The 17,052-nt window shown below is 42.5% G+C and overlaps 1 protein-coding gene across 1 annotated transcript in view; it reads right to left on the bottom strand.

Moving 5' to 3' along the window:
• LOC121549862 (carboxypeptidase A6) overlaps positions 1-8,451 on the bottom strand; it is a 49,615-nt gene extending 41,164 nt beyond the window's left edge. Inside the window, exon 1 of the mRNA XM_041861812.2 lies at positions 8,026-8,451. Coding sequence (XP_041717746.1) covers positions 8,026-8,141 — 116 coding nt within the window. The 5' untranslated portion in view covers positions 8,142-8,451. The remainder of the gene's footprint in view (positions 1-8,025) is intronic.
• Between the last annotated feature and the right edge of the window lie 8,601 nt (positions 8,452-17,052).

The following is a 17,052-nucleotide window of genomic DNA, read 5'->3' on the forward strand; positions in this document are numbered from 1 at the left end:
TAAATGGCATTATATTATATATTATATATATATTATATTATATTATATATTATATTATATTATATATAATAGCTCAGGTAATAGGAGTCATAACTTTTGAATGGTTTGGGCTAGAGACAAGTGATTTGGGCTAGAGACAAGCGGTTTTCTGAATTGTAAAGGTGTAAAGCATGACAGACAAGGGGCTGTGCTCTATAGTAGGCCCTGCTCACAGGTGGTACAGCAAAGCCTAATCAGACATGCCCGTGCGCATCATGGTTCTCGCAGGTGAGGTGCAAAGGGAAGTGAGCACTGTGGCTACCGGACTTTCCAGGTAAGAGAGGGTTTACAGAGCGGCAAATGCAGTGGGTTTTTATATATTTCAAATTGGCCTCCTATTGGTCAGATTTTTTAAACTAATTTACCAATCACATCATGTTTTGTTTTGTATTCCCATTGTGATTGGTCCTTGAAACCATACAGACAATTTAGAAATATATAAAACACTTTTCCCTTCTGTTAGACCTAAAGGCTGAGGCAAAGAGCCTATAGATGGTTTGAAAACTATAGGTTTGAAAACTCTTTGGCTGAGTTTTTTTAACAACGATGAAGAACCTTCCAATCCACTGTCCTCCAAGAGTTGCTGAATTTTCTGTTCACGCTCACAGGTGAGGTGAAATTATACAATGTAGTCTAGCCTATTGACTTTTCACACACCGGACAATACAAATGTAACAACTTTGCTTCCTCCCAACGGCACATATAATTTTGTCATTCAATATAGCTTATTATCTGGGTGAATATTTCTCTAGGCACACTAATGCTAAATCTAAATTCCAGGTCACACAGCAAAATACTTTGGAGGATGTATGACCAATAGTATCGTAATGCAGAGCCCTGAACCTGACTATGCAACACATTGGTGAAAATAACAAAAAAATCCATACCACATTATTAGATACAGTAGCAAACAACATCAATCATATGACTGTTTGAAGCCCTGGCAATTCCTTTCAGGTGTAAACATGGGAAACAGATTAATGAAATACACTTAATCTGATTCTGATGTTCCATGGGGGCTAGTAGTCAATTCTTATTCTCATCTGTCTAACACTGCTTCTGAATCTCCTGTCTTCATAGGATATAAAGGCTTTCCCTAGACACACTGAAAATAAATCTACACTAACGATACCGTCATAAAGACAACAACATCGTAAGAAGGAAGCCACTCTGCTAGGCCCACAAGTATCCCTTGTGTTTGACTAACTGAAACCATATCAACCACCTAAGCTTAGTATCTGGTTTCATGGACTGGCTTTCATATCTCTCCACACAGTAAATCAACTCAGCGACCAGATTCATACTGTACTGTAAAGCTTTGCATAGGTATACATTTCCAGTCCGATTTAAATTATATTTGAAATGAAACTATTAACAGTATGTGTATGATACCATTAATTATTATAACAGCTTGCAATAATTAAGTCTGAGCAGTGGCGGCTCCTGAAAAAATTCTCAGGAGGGGCAATTTTTCTGATGATTTAGGTGACCTACACACATTTAAAAAAAGATATGTCCAGCAACAACATGAAGACAGGGGCAGCATATAAGTCAATACCAGAAGCATTTATTGACTGATCTGGGGAGATGGATTCCAGTTTCTGTGACAGATTATAAATAATCTCTGATGCCTTTGTTATATTAGCTTTTGGTTGAATGTACTGTCGTAGTAAATATATAATGTTATAGCTTGGTCTGACTAAAATCTTGTGCATGACCCATTTTGTGTTGGGCGTTTGTTTTCAATCAATGCTGTTCCTATCCTATAACAATGGACAAAAGAGTCCTATCTTGTCAGCCTTGTCAGCAGGTGGCCAAGGACAACACCCACGCCATAGGTCTCTCAGTTCTTCCAACTCACGAGTTCTTGCTCTGAGGACACACACACACACACACACACACATCATCACTGATAACACACACACACACACACATCATCACTGTTAAACACACACACACACACACACATCATCACTGTTAAACACACACACACACACACACACAAAAAATCCCCTCTCTTTAGGCTGAACATTTGAAGACAGAGAACCCGACTCAGAGCCAATGCAACAGTGGAGGGGACCTCGCCCAACTCATCAGGACCAATCAGAAGATCAGAACTACTAGATTCAACCTACATCATTTATTGTATAAAATGTCAGCACACAATGTTTTCGGGGCTCTCTTCAGATAGCTCCCTAAGAGTTTGACGAACGAGTCCATGCACGCGATTCCAGATATCTTTACCTCTGAATAAACTGCCTTTATTATACCATATCCACCCTGTCCAAAGTCTCTACTTGGTCTCAGTTCTCCAGTAAACTTGTGATTATCAACAGTACACAACGGTAACAAACAATTGGGGAACTCACGGGGCAGATAGTAAGGTCACAGTGACACAGAAAGCAGTTCAATGTCGGGGCTCGGGGGTACAGAGTCGCTCTCTTACCAGGATCGATTTTCCCTGTGACTGTCAGATCGAGGTCCGCTCCGACCAGGGTGAAGCCGGCCGGCTCCACTTCTCTGTCCGGGACTCTGTCATCCAGCCAAGTCTCCCAGCTGTATTGGATTCCGCTGCCAGGAACGTTTTCATTATTTAGTCCGTTCGTAGCGGGTATGTACACGATCAACAAGATCAGTCCAAAACCCACCACTCGAAATCCATGGTTGGCAGAATGTTTGTAAACTAAGTGTACAAATTAAAAACATAAAATAACGCCACTAAGTGTACAAATTAAAAACATAAAATAACGCCACACTGCAGGTCGCAAAGAGACGCTGCTAGCCGCTATTTGCTTAGTTACGTTCATGGTTACGTCACGTATGACGAAAGCGTAAGTGCAAGCCCACAGACACCCATAGAGAATGTATTGAAAGCTTTGAAATTTGAAAAAAATAGATTTTACATGACAGGCTATGAGAGACTTCTGGGCGATTTTCAACCTGACTGAAATCGCCCAAAAACGGGCGGGGCCATTTGAAGCACGACTTTAGCCTGATTTGACATTTAGTGGCAGTCAGATCAGATTACAACACTGATAACTACTGTTGCCGTGATATAATTGATTAGAAAAAAAATCCCTTCCTTTTCCCGTTTGGCAGTGCGTCGCCCATATCGCCCTATTGAACAGGCCGTCCCTGAGTCTGAGTGATCGCTTGCCATCATTTATCAGCTTGTTAAACTTTCTAGTAACATCTTCCAAACAAAAAGGGTTCTACATGGAACACAAAATGGTTCTACCTGGAATCAAAAATGATTCTTCAAGGGGTTCTCCTACGGGGACAGCCGAAGAACCCTTATTGGTTCTAGATAGCACATTTTTTTCTAAGACTGCCAAACCATATGCACTTTATTGCACCATTAAAATAAATGTCATCCTGATTGTTGTTCGTTCTACAGATTTATGAGTGGGGTATTTCAACTAAACGTAAACAACTGTTCCCTATATACTCTTAATGAACGTGTGTCACAAATGGGACTTGGCATAGTTCAGCACTTGTCACAGACACCTCCGGCTCTTGGAACATGGATCATTTCAAGGAATCAATGTTACATTCCTTTGGGAACTCATAATATTAACTTTACTATAAACTCAACAAGCCATCACAACTAGGCTATAGACTTGTGCAGTACAGCACACTCATGTTCATGTCCACTATCCACTAGTTGTAAGTGTTTGCGAGATTGCCTAGGTTTCCAAGGATTTGTCGGTGCCACTGCCAGACGAAGAGCAATCGCTAACACACACACACATACGCACACACACACGCACACACAGATGCACACAGTGCTTGACTTGGACTGAAATAGGCCCTGGTACTGTCTATATTTAGGTGCAGGAGCTCCAAAATACTTTTGAGCTAATATTCTATAAGAGGAACAGGAGCTCAAGCAGTAGATAATTGGAGGTTCAGGTACTCAGCTCCAGTGAGCTCCTGCCCAAGTCAAGCACTGCACACACACACACACACACACAGACTGACAGAAAGACAAATCCTGACATTCTGCATCTGTGTGTCAGGTGCAGGGCTTTATGCAGCACTGGCTCACACTCCATCACAAACATACATTCACATGCTCACCAACAGACACAACACAGGTGAGACGGCGCTGAATATTGCACTCTCTTTATTGTCCTGATACTCTCACTGATGCAAGCACGTGCACAGGTAGGGCTCAACTAGCGCCCGAGCACCTGCCCTCTTGCCTTCCTATGAAAAAGTGTCCTCTCAGCTTTGTGGATTTGATCAATTTTATGAATTACTTTAAAATTGTATTTTGAGTCTCTTTTAATTTTAAAAGTGATGAATTGCACATCAACTAGCTAATTTCATAAGCTCTTGAATTTCTGAAAATACCCCCTCCCACGCCCTCCCGCCCCAACAGTGCACTCCTCTGACTTGCATGCAGTGGGCCACTGGCTTCAGGCGATGTGCAGGGAGACTTGAATACTGGTAAGTTGGATCCATCATGTGTGTCTCTGTTAGGCACAAAGAATGAGGCCATTCGACTGCTTATTAGTAAGAGGCAGATGTCAGCGGCAGAACAAACTCAAATCAAGTAAAAACAAGTTTGTTTTGACAGCATAGCTAACTAGCTAGCTAGCACATAGCCACAGGAAGTAGGAGTGCTGAGGGTGCTGCAGCACCCCCTGAAAAATCTGAATAATAAAACAAATAAAATAAAATATTTTTTTTGTCATACAAAAAAATACATGATCACAAAAGTAGTGCACTGGGCCTTTACTAGTCCAGTATTAGCGGAGCGATATAGCCGTCTGTAGCGCGAGCAAAACACATTTCAGCCTAGGAGTCATTGGCACTACTTGCTTACAATGTGGGGAAGCTGCCCTTTTTTATATACCCCCACAAATGTCTGTGCACTGCATATGGATCAACACAATGGTAAGCCCTACAGAGTAGAGTCATTTACAGCACACAGCCTGTCCATACTCCAGACCTGGCTATACACACAGAGGAGACTCCATCCTCAGCAGAACCAGCTACAAATCATCATAACACCACCTCTCTCTTGTTTCTGGATAAGAGCGTCTGCTAAATGATGTAAATGTAAATGTAAATGTTTCTATTGCTCTCTAACGTTTTCTTTCCCTTTCTCTATGTACCCTCATTACTCCCTTTCTCTCACTCCATAGCACTATCTCTCCCTCTCCCTCTCTCTATTTATCTTTCTCTCTCCCCCTCGCTATTTATCCCTGTGACACGGGGTGTTGTGGCCCCCCTAAACAAAGTTGGCCCAGGGCTGCTTATAGGGATGAGGGAGAGAGAGAGGGAACAAAGGGGCATCACACCCCACTCCAGCGGCCACAAGAAATGCCACCAACAGCCTGGCTCCAAGGCAACACGCAGCCTCAATGCCCACATGACTTAGAGGCCCTTTATCTAGGGCAAAATCACTTTCCATCCCAAACTTGAAAACTGTATAGCTCATGCAACTTCCAATACACCATTTAATTTCTATTTTTCTAAACCCATTCATTCTGGTTGTGAAACAACAGATAGTGCCTTCCTCTTTTGTTTCCCTATAATACATTATCAATGGAATTTTAAATAATAACCACTTCTTAGTCAGATTTGAGCGACAATGACATCATATGACAAAGTGCAACCCATAGAATTCAAAACAATCCACCCAGGCTGCAGTCTAGTTCTACTCCAGAAAAGCATTTTATCGTCACCCAAATTGACCCATCTTTTCTTTGTCATAGCGATCCCCATGGATCATAGACTCTCTGTCAAAACACTGGCACTGCCTTCTCAGTGTGTCTCAGTGTGTCTGAAAAGCCTGTTGTGCACTGGCAGCTTTTCTTTTCTAGGCTAAAGCTGTCTTTTAAGCTGTCAAGCTGACATTTCACTCAGCTTTCTCTATGGAAGTAACCTTTTAACTTAGCCCTTGGCACTAAGACAGAAGGCACTTTTCTGTAATTCTGTTTTCGCTCCACTCTGTAGGCCCAACTCTGTGTGTCCCATTGTTGAGGGAATAGTGGTACGTAGTACTTCTGTATCACAATATCAAAATCTGACAAGTGTACTACTGTATTCAGTGTTTCCCCTATATGCATTTAGCCGTGGCACACAAATTGTGGCCGCCACTGAAAAAAAATAAATATATATATATATTTATATTTTTTATTTTTTATTTAACTAGGTAGGTCAGTTGAGAACAAGTTCTCATTTACAACAGCGACCTGGCCAAGATAAAGCAAAGCAGTGCGATTAAAAACAACAACACAGAGTTACACATGAGATAAACAAAAACGTACAGTCAATAACACAATAGAAAATATATATACAGTGTGTGCAAATGTAGTAAGTTATGGAGGTAAGGCAATAAATAGGCCATAGTGCAAAATAATTACAATTTAGTATTAACACTGGAGTGATAGATGTGCAGAAGATTATGTGCAAATAGAGATACTGGGGTGCAAATATGGGTATGAGGTAGTTGGGTGTGCTAATTACAGATGGGCTGTGTACAGGTGCTTAAAGTTAGTGAGGGAGATAAGAGTCTCCAGCTTCAGAGATTTTTGCAGTTAGTTCCAGTCATTGGCAGCAGAGAACTGGAAGGAATGGCGGCCAAAGGAGGTGTTGGCTTTGGGGATGACCAGTGAGATATACCTGCTGGAGCGCATACTACGGGTGGGTGTTGCTATGGTGACCAATGAGCTAAGATAAGGCGGGGATTTGCCTAGCAGTGATTTATAGATGACCTGGAGCCCGTGGGTTTGGCGACGAATATGTAGTGAGGGCCAGCCAACGAGAGCGTACAGGTCACAATGATGGGTAGTATATGGGGGGGATGGGGGTACGGAAGGACAGGGGGAGCTGGGATGGGATCCCACTCTGCCTCCCAAAACTACCTCAAAGCTCCCTGAAATTATGCCTATAGGAGAGCAATTACTTGCTCAGGAATACCCCCCAAAATTGCCCAAAGTGTACTCTGAACTGTCCCTCAATGTGCTTCAGGCGCCCAAAACGGTCCCACTGTGCCCCTCGGTGTGCCCCATGCACCTTGACAGAACTCTGTGAATTCCATAACTTCAACACAGCCAGGTTCTCTGCTGAGGTTCTCTGTCCCCAAACATACTGTCTCCTAATGATCCAGTTTCCCCTATCTGTCTGGTATCAACTGCAGTTGCTGCATCTCTAACGAGCAAGCACTTATCATAGGAGCTGCTGGGCCAAAACGTGAGTACTATAGGCTTATCTTACATCCATCAGAACATTTTGGTGTCCCATATGTCTCAAATACACAAAGTAGAAAACATGTGTTATGTCTCCAGCAGGGATTATTTACTATCCATATGAGAGAAAAAAGTGTAGTCACACATACAAAGTTGCTTTGAAAAATCCATCTCTTTTCCACAGGAGATGAGAGGAAGTAAACCCCATGCTTGATCTACAGATAAGAGTTCGTTTCAGTAGACCAACTTAAAGCGGCAATCAGGAGTAGAAACAATAACAAAGCCCATCCCCGCCTCTGTTTCGGTAAAAAGCTGAGGGATGGGGCTGGAGAAATGTAGGCCTAACCACTCTCAAATTCGTAGACGGAGCTATGGATGCAAAGACTACCATCCAAGATATCAAATGTTTTGTTTTAACTATGTTTTTAGTGGTTGCTTACATTTACTTTGTTTACCAACATTGGCGTAAAACAAGCTTATATTTTGAGTTCTGATGGGGTATTACAGTTTACCTAAGCTCATGACTCATTTATAGCCTATGTTATAATCTTCGAGAATCAATGGGTAGGCTACATTTCATGAATATATAAATCCAAAAACGGATGTAGCAACTCCTGATTGCTCCATTTAAAATACAGATAATTCCTTTTATGTTTTCACCTTCTTCTTTTTTTTTTACGTCATAAGTGTTCAACTTCAAGTATTCAAAATTAATGCGAGGTATTAGGATTCAACTTACTCTTCCAGTCACAAAGCACAGAAATTAATGAGAATCCTTACTTACCCTGCATAGCGGTTGTTGTAGAGGTACGCACCAACGGGACATAGCACGTTACTGAGGATAATCACACAGCCCAGTAAAACCAAGGCTTGAACTGCGCATCTAAAGTTCACTGCCATCTCGAGCGAATATTAATAATGACAGAGGATAGCCCCACTTCTCGCCCTCCAATATGATTTCTCTGCAGGCTGTAGATCAACAAGAATAGAAACTGGGATTAAAAATAAGGACGGTCCGCCCGTCAACAAGTTTGATGATGAAGTCTCATGGGTCGTTGGTGCGTTCTGCGCGCTGTCCCTTTGACGCTCTTCTGACAATTGCATAGAAGTGCTGCGGAGGTGCGAAAGTCGGTCAACTGGCACGGGGGAGTCATTTAGCCACCTCTGTGAAGCCCTGGTGGGAATTGTAGGGTATCCCGTTCTTTTTAAAATGTGCAGGATCTGTCACGTGACCCGGTGTGTGTCAAGGAGGTTGGTAACTGGATCCCTATCCCGTTTGGATACGGGTGGTGCTATTTGAGATCCTTGGGACGTCTCTACCATGAACCCTGAACCCTTCCTAACCTTAACCTTAACACCTATCTTAACCCTAATCCTAACCTTAACCCTTACTACCTAACCCTAACATGAACTGTTACCTTAACCATTTTAAATGTCAACTTCAATAGGGGGGGACTTCCCAAGGATTCAACTTTGGAGAACAGATATTATTCCATTTATTAAAAAAAAAATGTAAGCATTAAATAACCTGGTATGATGGTGCGTTGATCAGTTATAGCCTACAGTTTAAAGTCATTCTTTTAGCATTTTTGCACAAAGTCGACCTTTAAAGTAACTGTCCAGTGTTTCCAGATTTCTATGAAATATGACCTATAATTATAGTGCCTTCAGAAAGTATTCATACCCCTTGACTTATTCCACATTTTGTTGTGTTATAGAATGAACTCAAAATTGATTAAATAGTTTTTTTTTTCTCACCCGTCTACACACAATACCTCATAATGAAGTGAAAACAGGTGCTTCTACAAGGTATTGACTCAGAGGTGGGAATACTTATGTAAATTAGATATTTCTGTATTTCATTTTCAATTAATTTGTTAAAATGTCTAAAAACATGTTTTCACTTTGTCATTATGGGATATTGTGTGTAGATGGGTGAGAATGTTTATTTATTTAATCAGGTTGCAACACAACAAAATGTGGAATAAGTCAAGGGATATGAATACTTTCTGAAGGCACTGTAATTACAATATGAGTGATATAGTTTACTATACTTGTATTTGTGGCCAAAGCATAAACACCTAAAACTTCTATCTCAAACAGACCATTTAAAAAATGCTTGCTATTTCCTCATAGAGGATGATGTCATTGCATTAATATTTTTTATGACCAGTATACGCCCACACCATTCTGTTGTTGGTTACGCCCACATCATTCCAACACAGAAAAGCTGCTTTTTAACATACTTGATAAAAAAAAATTGGAAGGATAAGTCAACAACATTATTTGGGTATGAGTTAACAGAATATTAACTTTTAAAAGTGAGATTTTTACAGGACAGTTACTTTAAAACAGAAAATGTTTCTCTCTGCCCAATGGCAAAATGTGTAAAATTGCAGGAAATTAGCTTTAAAACGGCAACATTTTATCTCAGACTCATGACAAAATGTGTAGAATAGCATTAGAAGTAAGTCGCTCTGGATAAGAGCGTCTGCAAAATGACTAAAATGTAAATTAGAAAACTGCACATTTTTCTCTCTGCCCCATGGCAAAATGTGTTGAAATGCAGGTAGTTAGCTGTTTTCCTAAAATAAATATTTCCACTTATCCTTTCACTTATACTGTGTTTTCAAAATACTCCTCCATATACCCATCAAAATACCCCTCAAGAGAGGGATAATAAGTCATGTCAAACTGTGTAGAATTGCAAGAAATGCGTTTTCAAATATAAAATAAAATATCAGGGGGAGGGCCCTCCAGCTACTGTTCTCCCCCCTCCCAATATTGACACCCCAATTTCACCCTTAGAATGTTTATCCATACTGTAGTGTAAGGGTTGGTGTGAGGTGTGACCCAGGTGCAGTGCAGGATAGACAGTAGGCAGTAGGCAGAGATGGTGAAACAAGGATCTTTACTGGTGGTCCCGAAGCCAGGATACGGACTTAACACCATAAAAGAAAGGTGGAGCAAATAAGTCTCAAAAAACAGGCTGACAGCCAAAATACGAAATAGTAACTATGACTGAAATAATAAAGAAACAGCGAGAACACTTCTCGAGTACCTGTACATACTTTTTCGATCAGACACTGATTAGTACTGCTGAGCATAGAGAAACTAGCAGAGAAAACTGAGCAAGGGAACACAGGGAAGTGAGGGCATAAATACACAGGTGAACAGGAAGACACAGGTGACACCAATAGGATGATGATTAGTCCAGACTGTGAGTAAGGAAGTGCCTAAGGTTGTCGGAGGATGACACCTAGTGGGTCGCTCCGGAACTGCGACCTCCTCCTATAACACTGTAGCCTATTTTTTTTTATATAAGTTGTTTAGTAGTTTTAGTATGCAACTATTTTGACAGCATAGCCTTGTGCATGTTTATAAAGCACAGTTAAAGTGATACTCTTCATCTGTACTTTCTGTAGGGTTACTCTGTAAAACATTTTTTAAACTTAATTAAAATTAATCCACTCAGTGTTTGTTGAGCTGTTAAGACTGTAAATCATAGACCTTACGGGGTATTCAAATACTATTTGAGAAGGTCCGGCCACACAAATGTCCTAGGTGGCAAAGGTCGGGCTGGATAATGTCATTTATCGGCATAGTAACAAACCCCCACCTCGCAACCCATGCGACCCAAAACTGTTCAAACTGTTCACACCCCTCTTGTTGCCAGAGAGAATAATTTGCAGTTTTAAAGATAATCTTCTGCAATTCTACACATTATAGAACATGTCTCAGTGGAAACAAAGATCTGTGGGGTTTCAATCCTTGACTGGACTGGAATAATGTAACTGTCCCCAGCCCTGAGTTCAATAGAGATATGTGTCATTTAATCAGTCCAACATATAGATGTAGTCTCCTGAGTGGCGCAGTGGTCTAAGGCACTGCATCGCAGTGCTAGCTGTGCCACTAGAGATCCTGGTTCGAATCCAGGCTCTGTCGCAGCCGGCCGCGACCGGGAGACTCATGGGCGGCGCACAATTGGTCCAGGGTAGGGGAGGGAATGGCTGGCAGGGATGTAGCTCAGTTGATAGAGCATGGCGTTTGCAACGCCAGGGTTGTGGGTTCGATTCCCACGGGGGGCCAGTATAAAAAAAAAAATGTATTCACTAACTGTAAGTCGCTCTGGATAAGAGCGTCTGCTAAATTACTAAAATGTAAATATAGAAATACTAGGTTGTTGTGAAATAACTTAGTTGCCCAGCTTCCCATCAAATCTCCAGACAACCCATTAAAGGTGATACAGTTCTGTCTGGCCTGATGACTGGGGCATCCATCCCAGCCTACTGCAACTGTGTTGGCATGTTTCCACAAGGATTCCCTGTGTAGGCTAGGTGGCTCTCCCTGTTATTCCAGGCATTGCGTGCCTTCGTTTGATCCTCTACTTATCATCCAGCACTGTGATTAAACGTCTAAATCATCCGCCTGGCTTTTCCCTTTGTGAATGCATGGCAGCAGCAAATTTTTCACATGCTTCCCTCCTATGTCAACACTGCTCCACCTGTTTTCCACCTGATTACTGCACAACACTTTATTTCCCCCAAACAGACACAGGCAGGAATGCTCTGGTTCCTGCCCAGACAGTGAGCTGAAGGAGAGAAGCTTTGTACATGTTGTAAAAAAAGGTATGGGTTCTCTACATTCTCACACCTTAATAATGATAATGATCGTGGCAAAAGTTGGTGTCTATATATTCATTTTAGTGTAATAGTAACTTCTCCAATTGGATACAACTGAAATCTACCTCCACTACACAGCTGAAGAAATCTACCTCCACTACACAGCTGAAGACATCTACCTCCACTACACAGCTGAAGACATCTACCTCCACTACACAGCTGAAGACATCTACCTCCACTACACAGCTGAAGACATCTACCTCCACTACACAGCTGAAGACATCTACCTCCACTACACAGCTGAAGACATCTACCTCCACTACACAGCTGAAGACAACTACCTCCACTACACAGCTGAAGACAACTACCTCCACTACACAGCTGAAGACATCTACCTCCACTACACAGCTGAAGACATCTACCTCCACTACACAGCTGAAGACAACTACCTCCACTACACAGCTGAATAAACTACCTCCACTACACAGCTGAAGACATCTACCTCCACTACACAGCTGAAGACATCTACCTCCACTACACAGCTGAAGACATCTACCTCCACTACACAGCTGAAGACATCTACCTCCACTACACAGCTGAAGACAACTACCTCCACTACACAGCTGAAGACAACTACCTCCACTACACAGCTGAAGACAACTACCTCCACTACACAGCTGAAGAAATCTACCTCCACTACACAGCTGAAGACAACGGGACTCCACAAGAGACAGTTTGGGGATGATGCCTCTGCTATCTTCAAGTATTCAGGGCCCCAAACTGGCACCAATTACCATGGGATCAAATGGTGTGCTTGTTGTGAAATTTAATGTTTTTTCAATCAATCATTCTGTGAGTACCACCACTCACCGAGTTGACTGCAAAGCATAACTCCAAAATATAATGGGGTCAGAATCTGATAGTCGAGTGTGAACATCCATTATCTCTCAGGTGCTGGATAATAAAATACTATTAGAGTGACTGACAGCTATGCTCACTGTAAAATAAAACATAGGTTTTTAGGGGGCATAAATGAGTGTGTGTGCTGGGCATCCTTTCTGCTGAAGATATAATGGGATCATGGAATCATAACTGGAACTCAGCCCGTCTGACACCAATGTATAGCATGCTCTACCAACTGAGTCACACGGGACTATAATGGGATCATGGAATCATAACTGGAACTCAGCCCGTCTGACACCAATGTGTAGCATGCTCTGCATTTGGTCTGCTTTGGCACATTCCACCGGCCTATTTGAACAAAATCTGTCTGCCACATTCAAAGAGAAAAGCACGTTCATGAGAAACAGAGCAGTAATTTTAGCCTGTCAGAAGCACTGAATCAAAATGTGTTTTAGCTGACGTCCATCAAAAACACATCATTGAAATCCTCCTCTTTTTGTGAACTTCACAGGTCCATTTAGTAGACCAATACGGTCAATGCAGAGGGTCGTTGACATACCCCATAGCCATTTTAGAAAATAACATCAAACCCCAACTGAAGTGTTTTTGAGTACCTTGACAGCCACACATACAGTAGCATATTCATAAGACTCCTGCTTTGCGTACTAGTGTGTATATATCATGTTCTGGGTTTGTGGGAGGACTCAAATATGTTGCGTATATGAAGACTGCGTTGCTTGCTTGGCGGACTGGCAGTAAAACTGAGCTGTGACTTGTTGGGCGTTCAAAGACCCTGAGATGTAGAGGGAGGCCACTGCTACCTCTCTGGGAGTCGGTGTGGTTTCCATGTTGTTTTTGAAGCACAGGAACGCAGTGCTCCGGTGTACAGTTGAGCTCTTCCTGTAGTTTGTGGGATATGTGGAGGACCCACTCACTCTGGCTCTCACAGAGCCCGGGTCTATACTGCCTGGTACTGTTAAAATGTCAATGCTGGAACTGGGGGCCAGTAAATTAGGGCGTTTTCTCTCACAGTGTGTTGTGAGTGGAAGCGAGGGTGGGAATGAGTTCTTTAATAAGTCTCTGTTGGCCTGGAGCTTCGGGCATGTGCTGTAGGGGGCCTCTGGTCAGACTCTGGTCAGACTGACTCTGCTATGCTCTGGGGGTGACTGCAGTTCTTTATCTCCAACCCCCCTGTTGCTCTGCTGGGTCAGAGATTACGTCTGAGCTGGACTATGAGTGCACATCTACAACTTTTGACCTTTTGGGGGGAGGGTTTGGTGTGTGTGTGAGAGTTTGTGTGTGTGTGTCTGTGTGAGAGTGTCTGTGAGTGTGTGTGAGTGAGTGAGTGAGTGAGTTTCATAGGGATTGACAGGGCTTGCTTTAGTTGCTCTAGCTAGGGGCCTCCATGTTGAAGCCCTTTTGAGGTCCTGAAATATTATCTTGACATTAGGGACATCAGAGTTGATCAGAAACACACTAGACTAGATCCAGAGATTCACTCTGTGGTTAGAGAAGTGGTCCCACCCTGATCCTGGATATAGAGATGTAGGGGGTACATAACACAACAGCCAGGGGGAAGGAGAGAGATGGGTTTGACAGGAAGAAAAAGTGTTAGTATAAAAACACACACATCTGCCATCCACTACCTTCCATCTCCACACACAATGAAGCTCTCTGTGAAGAAGACATATGTTAATAGAAACCAGTGTGTCTGTCACTGGTATTAAAAAGATTAAAGGGCAGCATAAAAGACCGAAGATAGTTTTTCTTTAAAGTGTCAGATGACTCAAAAGGACACCTCATGGTTGGCCTTCATGGCTGTTACCCACAGCTTAGTGAGTGGGATGAGAGAGGGAGGAGAGCAACAGGTGAGGTCTGTCTACTCTGACATTGGGATGATGAACACAAAGATAGATGTGGTTGAGGTTAGCTCACCCAGGGTTGGTGTGATGTTTTCAAGAGCAACATATTTGGATGTTCACCCGCCATTCTGGAATGATTCATCCTGCAATGGTAGCTACATCACACAACACTAAACACAGATATAGGAACTTATCACAGATATTGTATTACACTGAAGGTGGAGGTGGGACACAAAGCCATCTCTGTATTTCATTTTAGAGCTGTACTTCCATCATTGAGTGAAAAAATGTGGTGTTTAAGTATAACATATCTTCAACCTTTTAAAGGTGTCACACTGGGTAATATTCCTTTAACATCCCATATGTAGGTCCTGATCTGAAGCTGTGACTAGTCTGATAAATGGGTATTGGATTATGAATTTGAGTGATGCGAGATGGATGTCTGATATGTGTGAATGGTATGGGGGGTAGGCATCTTATTTTCAATGGTACTACTGGCACTTTTTGGCAAGTTGCCAGCAGCACCAACACATTATTAATACGCTATGCTAACTAGAGTGCAAAGTCATGGGCAAGGAACTGCCTGGATTCTGAAATTGACCTGCATTGGCATTAGTTCTACTCTCTCTCTCTCTCTCTCTCTCTCTCTCTCTCTCTCTGGCCTTACTGAAAAGCTTGGTGACTTTCAACGTGGCACCGTCATAGGATGCCACCTTTCCAACAAGTCATTTCGTCAAATTTCTGCCCTGCTAGAGCTGCCCCGGTCAACTGTAAGTGCTGTTATTATGAAGTGGAAACGTCTAGAAGCAACAACGGCTCAGCCACGAAGTGTTAGGCCACACAAGCTCACAGAACGGGACCGCCGAGTGCTGAAGCGAGTAGCACCTCGGTTGCAACACTCACTACCGAGATCCAAACTGCCTCTGGAAGCAACGTCAGCACAAGAACTGTTTGCCGGGAGCTTCATGAAATGGGTTTCCATGGCCGAGCAGCTGCACACAAGTCTAAGATCACCATGCGCAATGCCAAGCGTTGGCTGGAGTGGTGTAAAGCCATTGGACTCTGGTGCAGTGGAAATGAGTTCTCTGGAGTGATGAATACTCTTCACCATCTGGCAGTCCGACGGACGAATCTGGGTTTAGTGGATGCCAGGAGAACGCTACCTGCCCCAATGCATAGTGCCAACTGTAAAGTTTGGTGGAGGAGGAATAATGGTCTTGGGCTGTTTTTCATGGTTCGGGCTAGGCCCCTTAGTTCCAGTGAAGGGAAATCTTAATGCTACAGTATACAATTACATTCTAGACGATTCTGTGTTTACAACTTTGTGCCAACAGTTTGGAGAAGGCCCTTTCCTGTTTCAGCATGACAATGCCCCTGTGCACAAAGCGAGGTCCATACAGAAATGGTTTGTTGAGATTGGTGTGGAAGAACTTGACTGGCCTGCACAGAGCCCTGACCTCAACCCCATCGAACACCTTTGGGATGAATTGGAAGGCCGACTGCGAGCCAGGCCTAATCGCCCAACATCAGTGCCCAACCTCACTAATGCTCTTGTGGCTGAATGGAAGCAAGTCCCCGCAGCAATGTTTCAACATCTAGTGGAAAGCCTTCCCAGAAGAGTGGAGGCTGTTGTAGCAGCAAAGGGGGGACCAACTCCATATTAATGCCCATGATTTTGGAATGAGATGTTCGACAAGCAGGTGTCCACATACATTTGTTCATGTAGTGTATGTCAGTACAGGCCTGGGTTAGATATTACTGACTGTAGTCAAAATGAGAATCATATGCACTCTCACATAAAGGCCCTCGCCTGAAGAAAGGTAATTTTGTTGTCATGGCTCAAGCCCTGATACTGACCACTACCTTAAGGGTCACCTAGTCAGTGACCATATCATTGTCATTGCAGTGACCATATCATTGTCATCACACTCTTCTTGTGTCTTGTGCCCTGTGAGTTCTTCTTGCCATATCACGATAAAAAGCCACTATTATTGATTAGCAGTTGCCTCCTCTAGTGGTAAAACAGAGATAGTACAATCTTTGGACGTTGTACATTGGGCAAATGTTGTGCTTAGATTAATAAAAAAAGCTTACACACAGAAGAGTTGAACTGGTCTTTAAGTTATTTCTAATACTATGAATAATGAATGAAAGCAGTCCAACCATGAAAAGTAATGTTTCTAAGACAGTGTTCTGTGTTCAGTTCCAAGAAGACCACGTGAACTGCAGTTTGTGGCTTTTAGTTGTAAATGTGACTGTCCTAAAGAAGATGAAGTATCATGATTGAGTGAGTGATTGATTTATAACAATGTAATAACAATGTTGTTGACTGTGGTCAGCGTAATTACAGTAACTGCTATTATATATAATACCACTAGAGGGTAGTGTACATCAAGGTTTATTTTACATCGCCCCTCATAACAA

This window comes from Coregonus clupeaformis, chromosome 34, assembly GCF_020615455.1.
Source record: "Coregonus clupeaformis isolate EN_2021a chromosome 34, ASM2061545v1, whole genome shotgun sequence".
NCBI classification, from domain to species: Eukaryota; Metazoa; Chordata; class Actinopteri; order Salmoniformes; family Salmonidae; genus Coregonus; species Coregonus clupeaformis.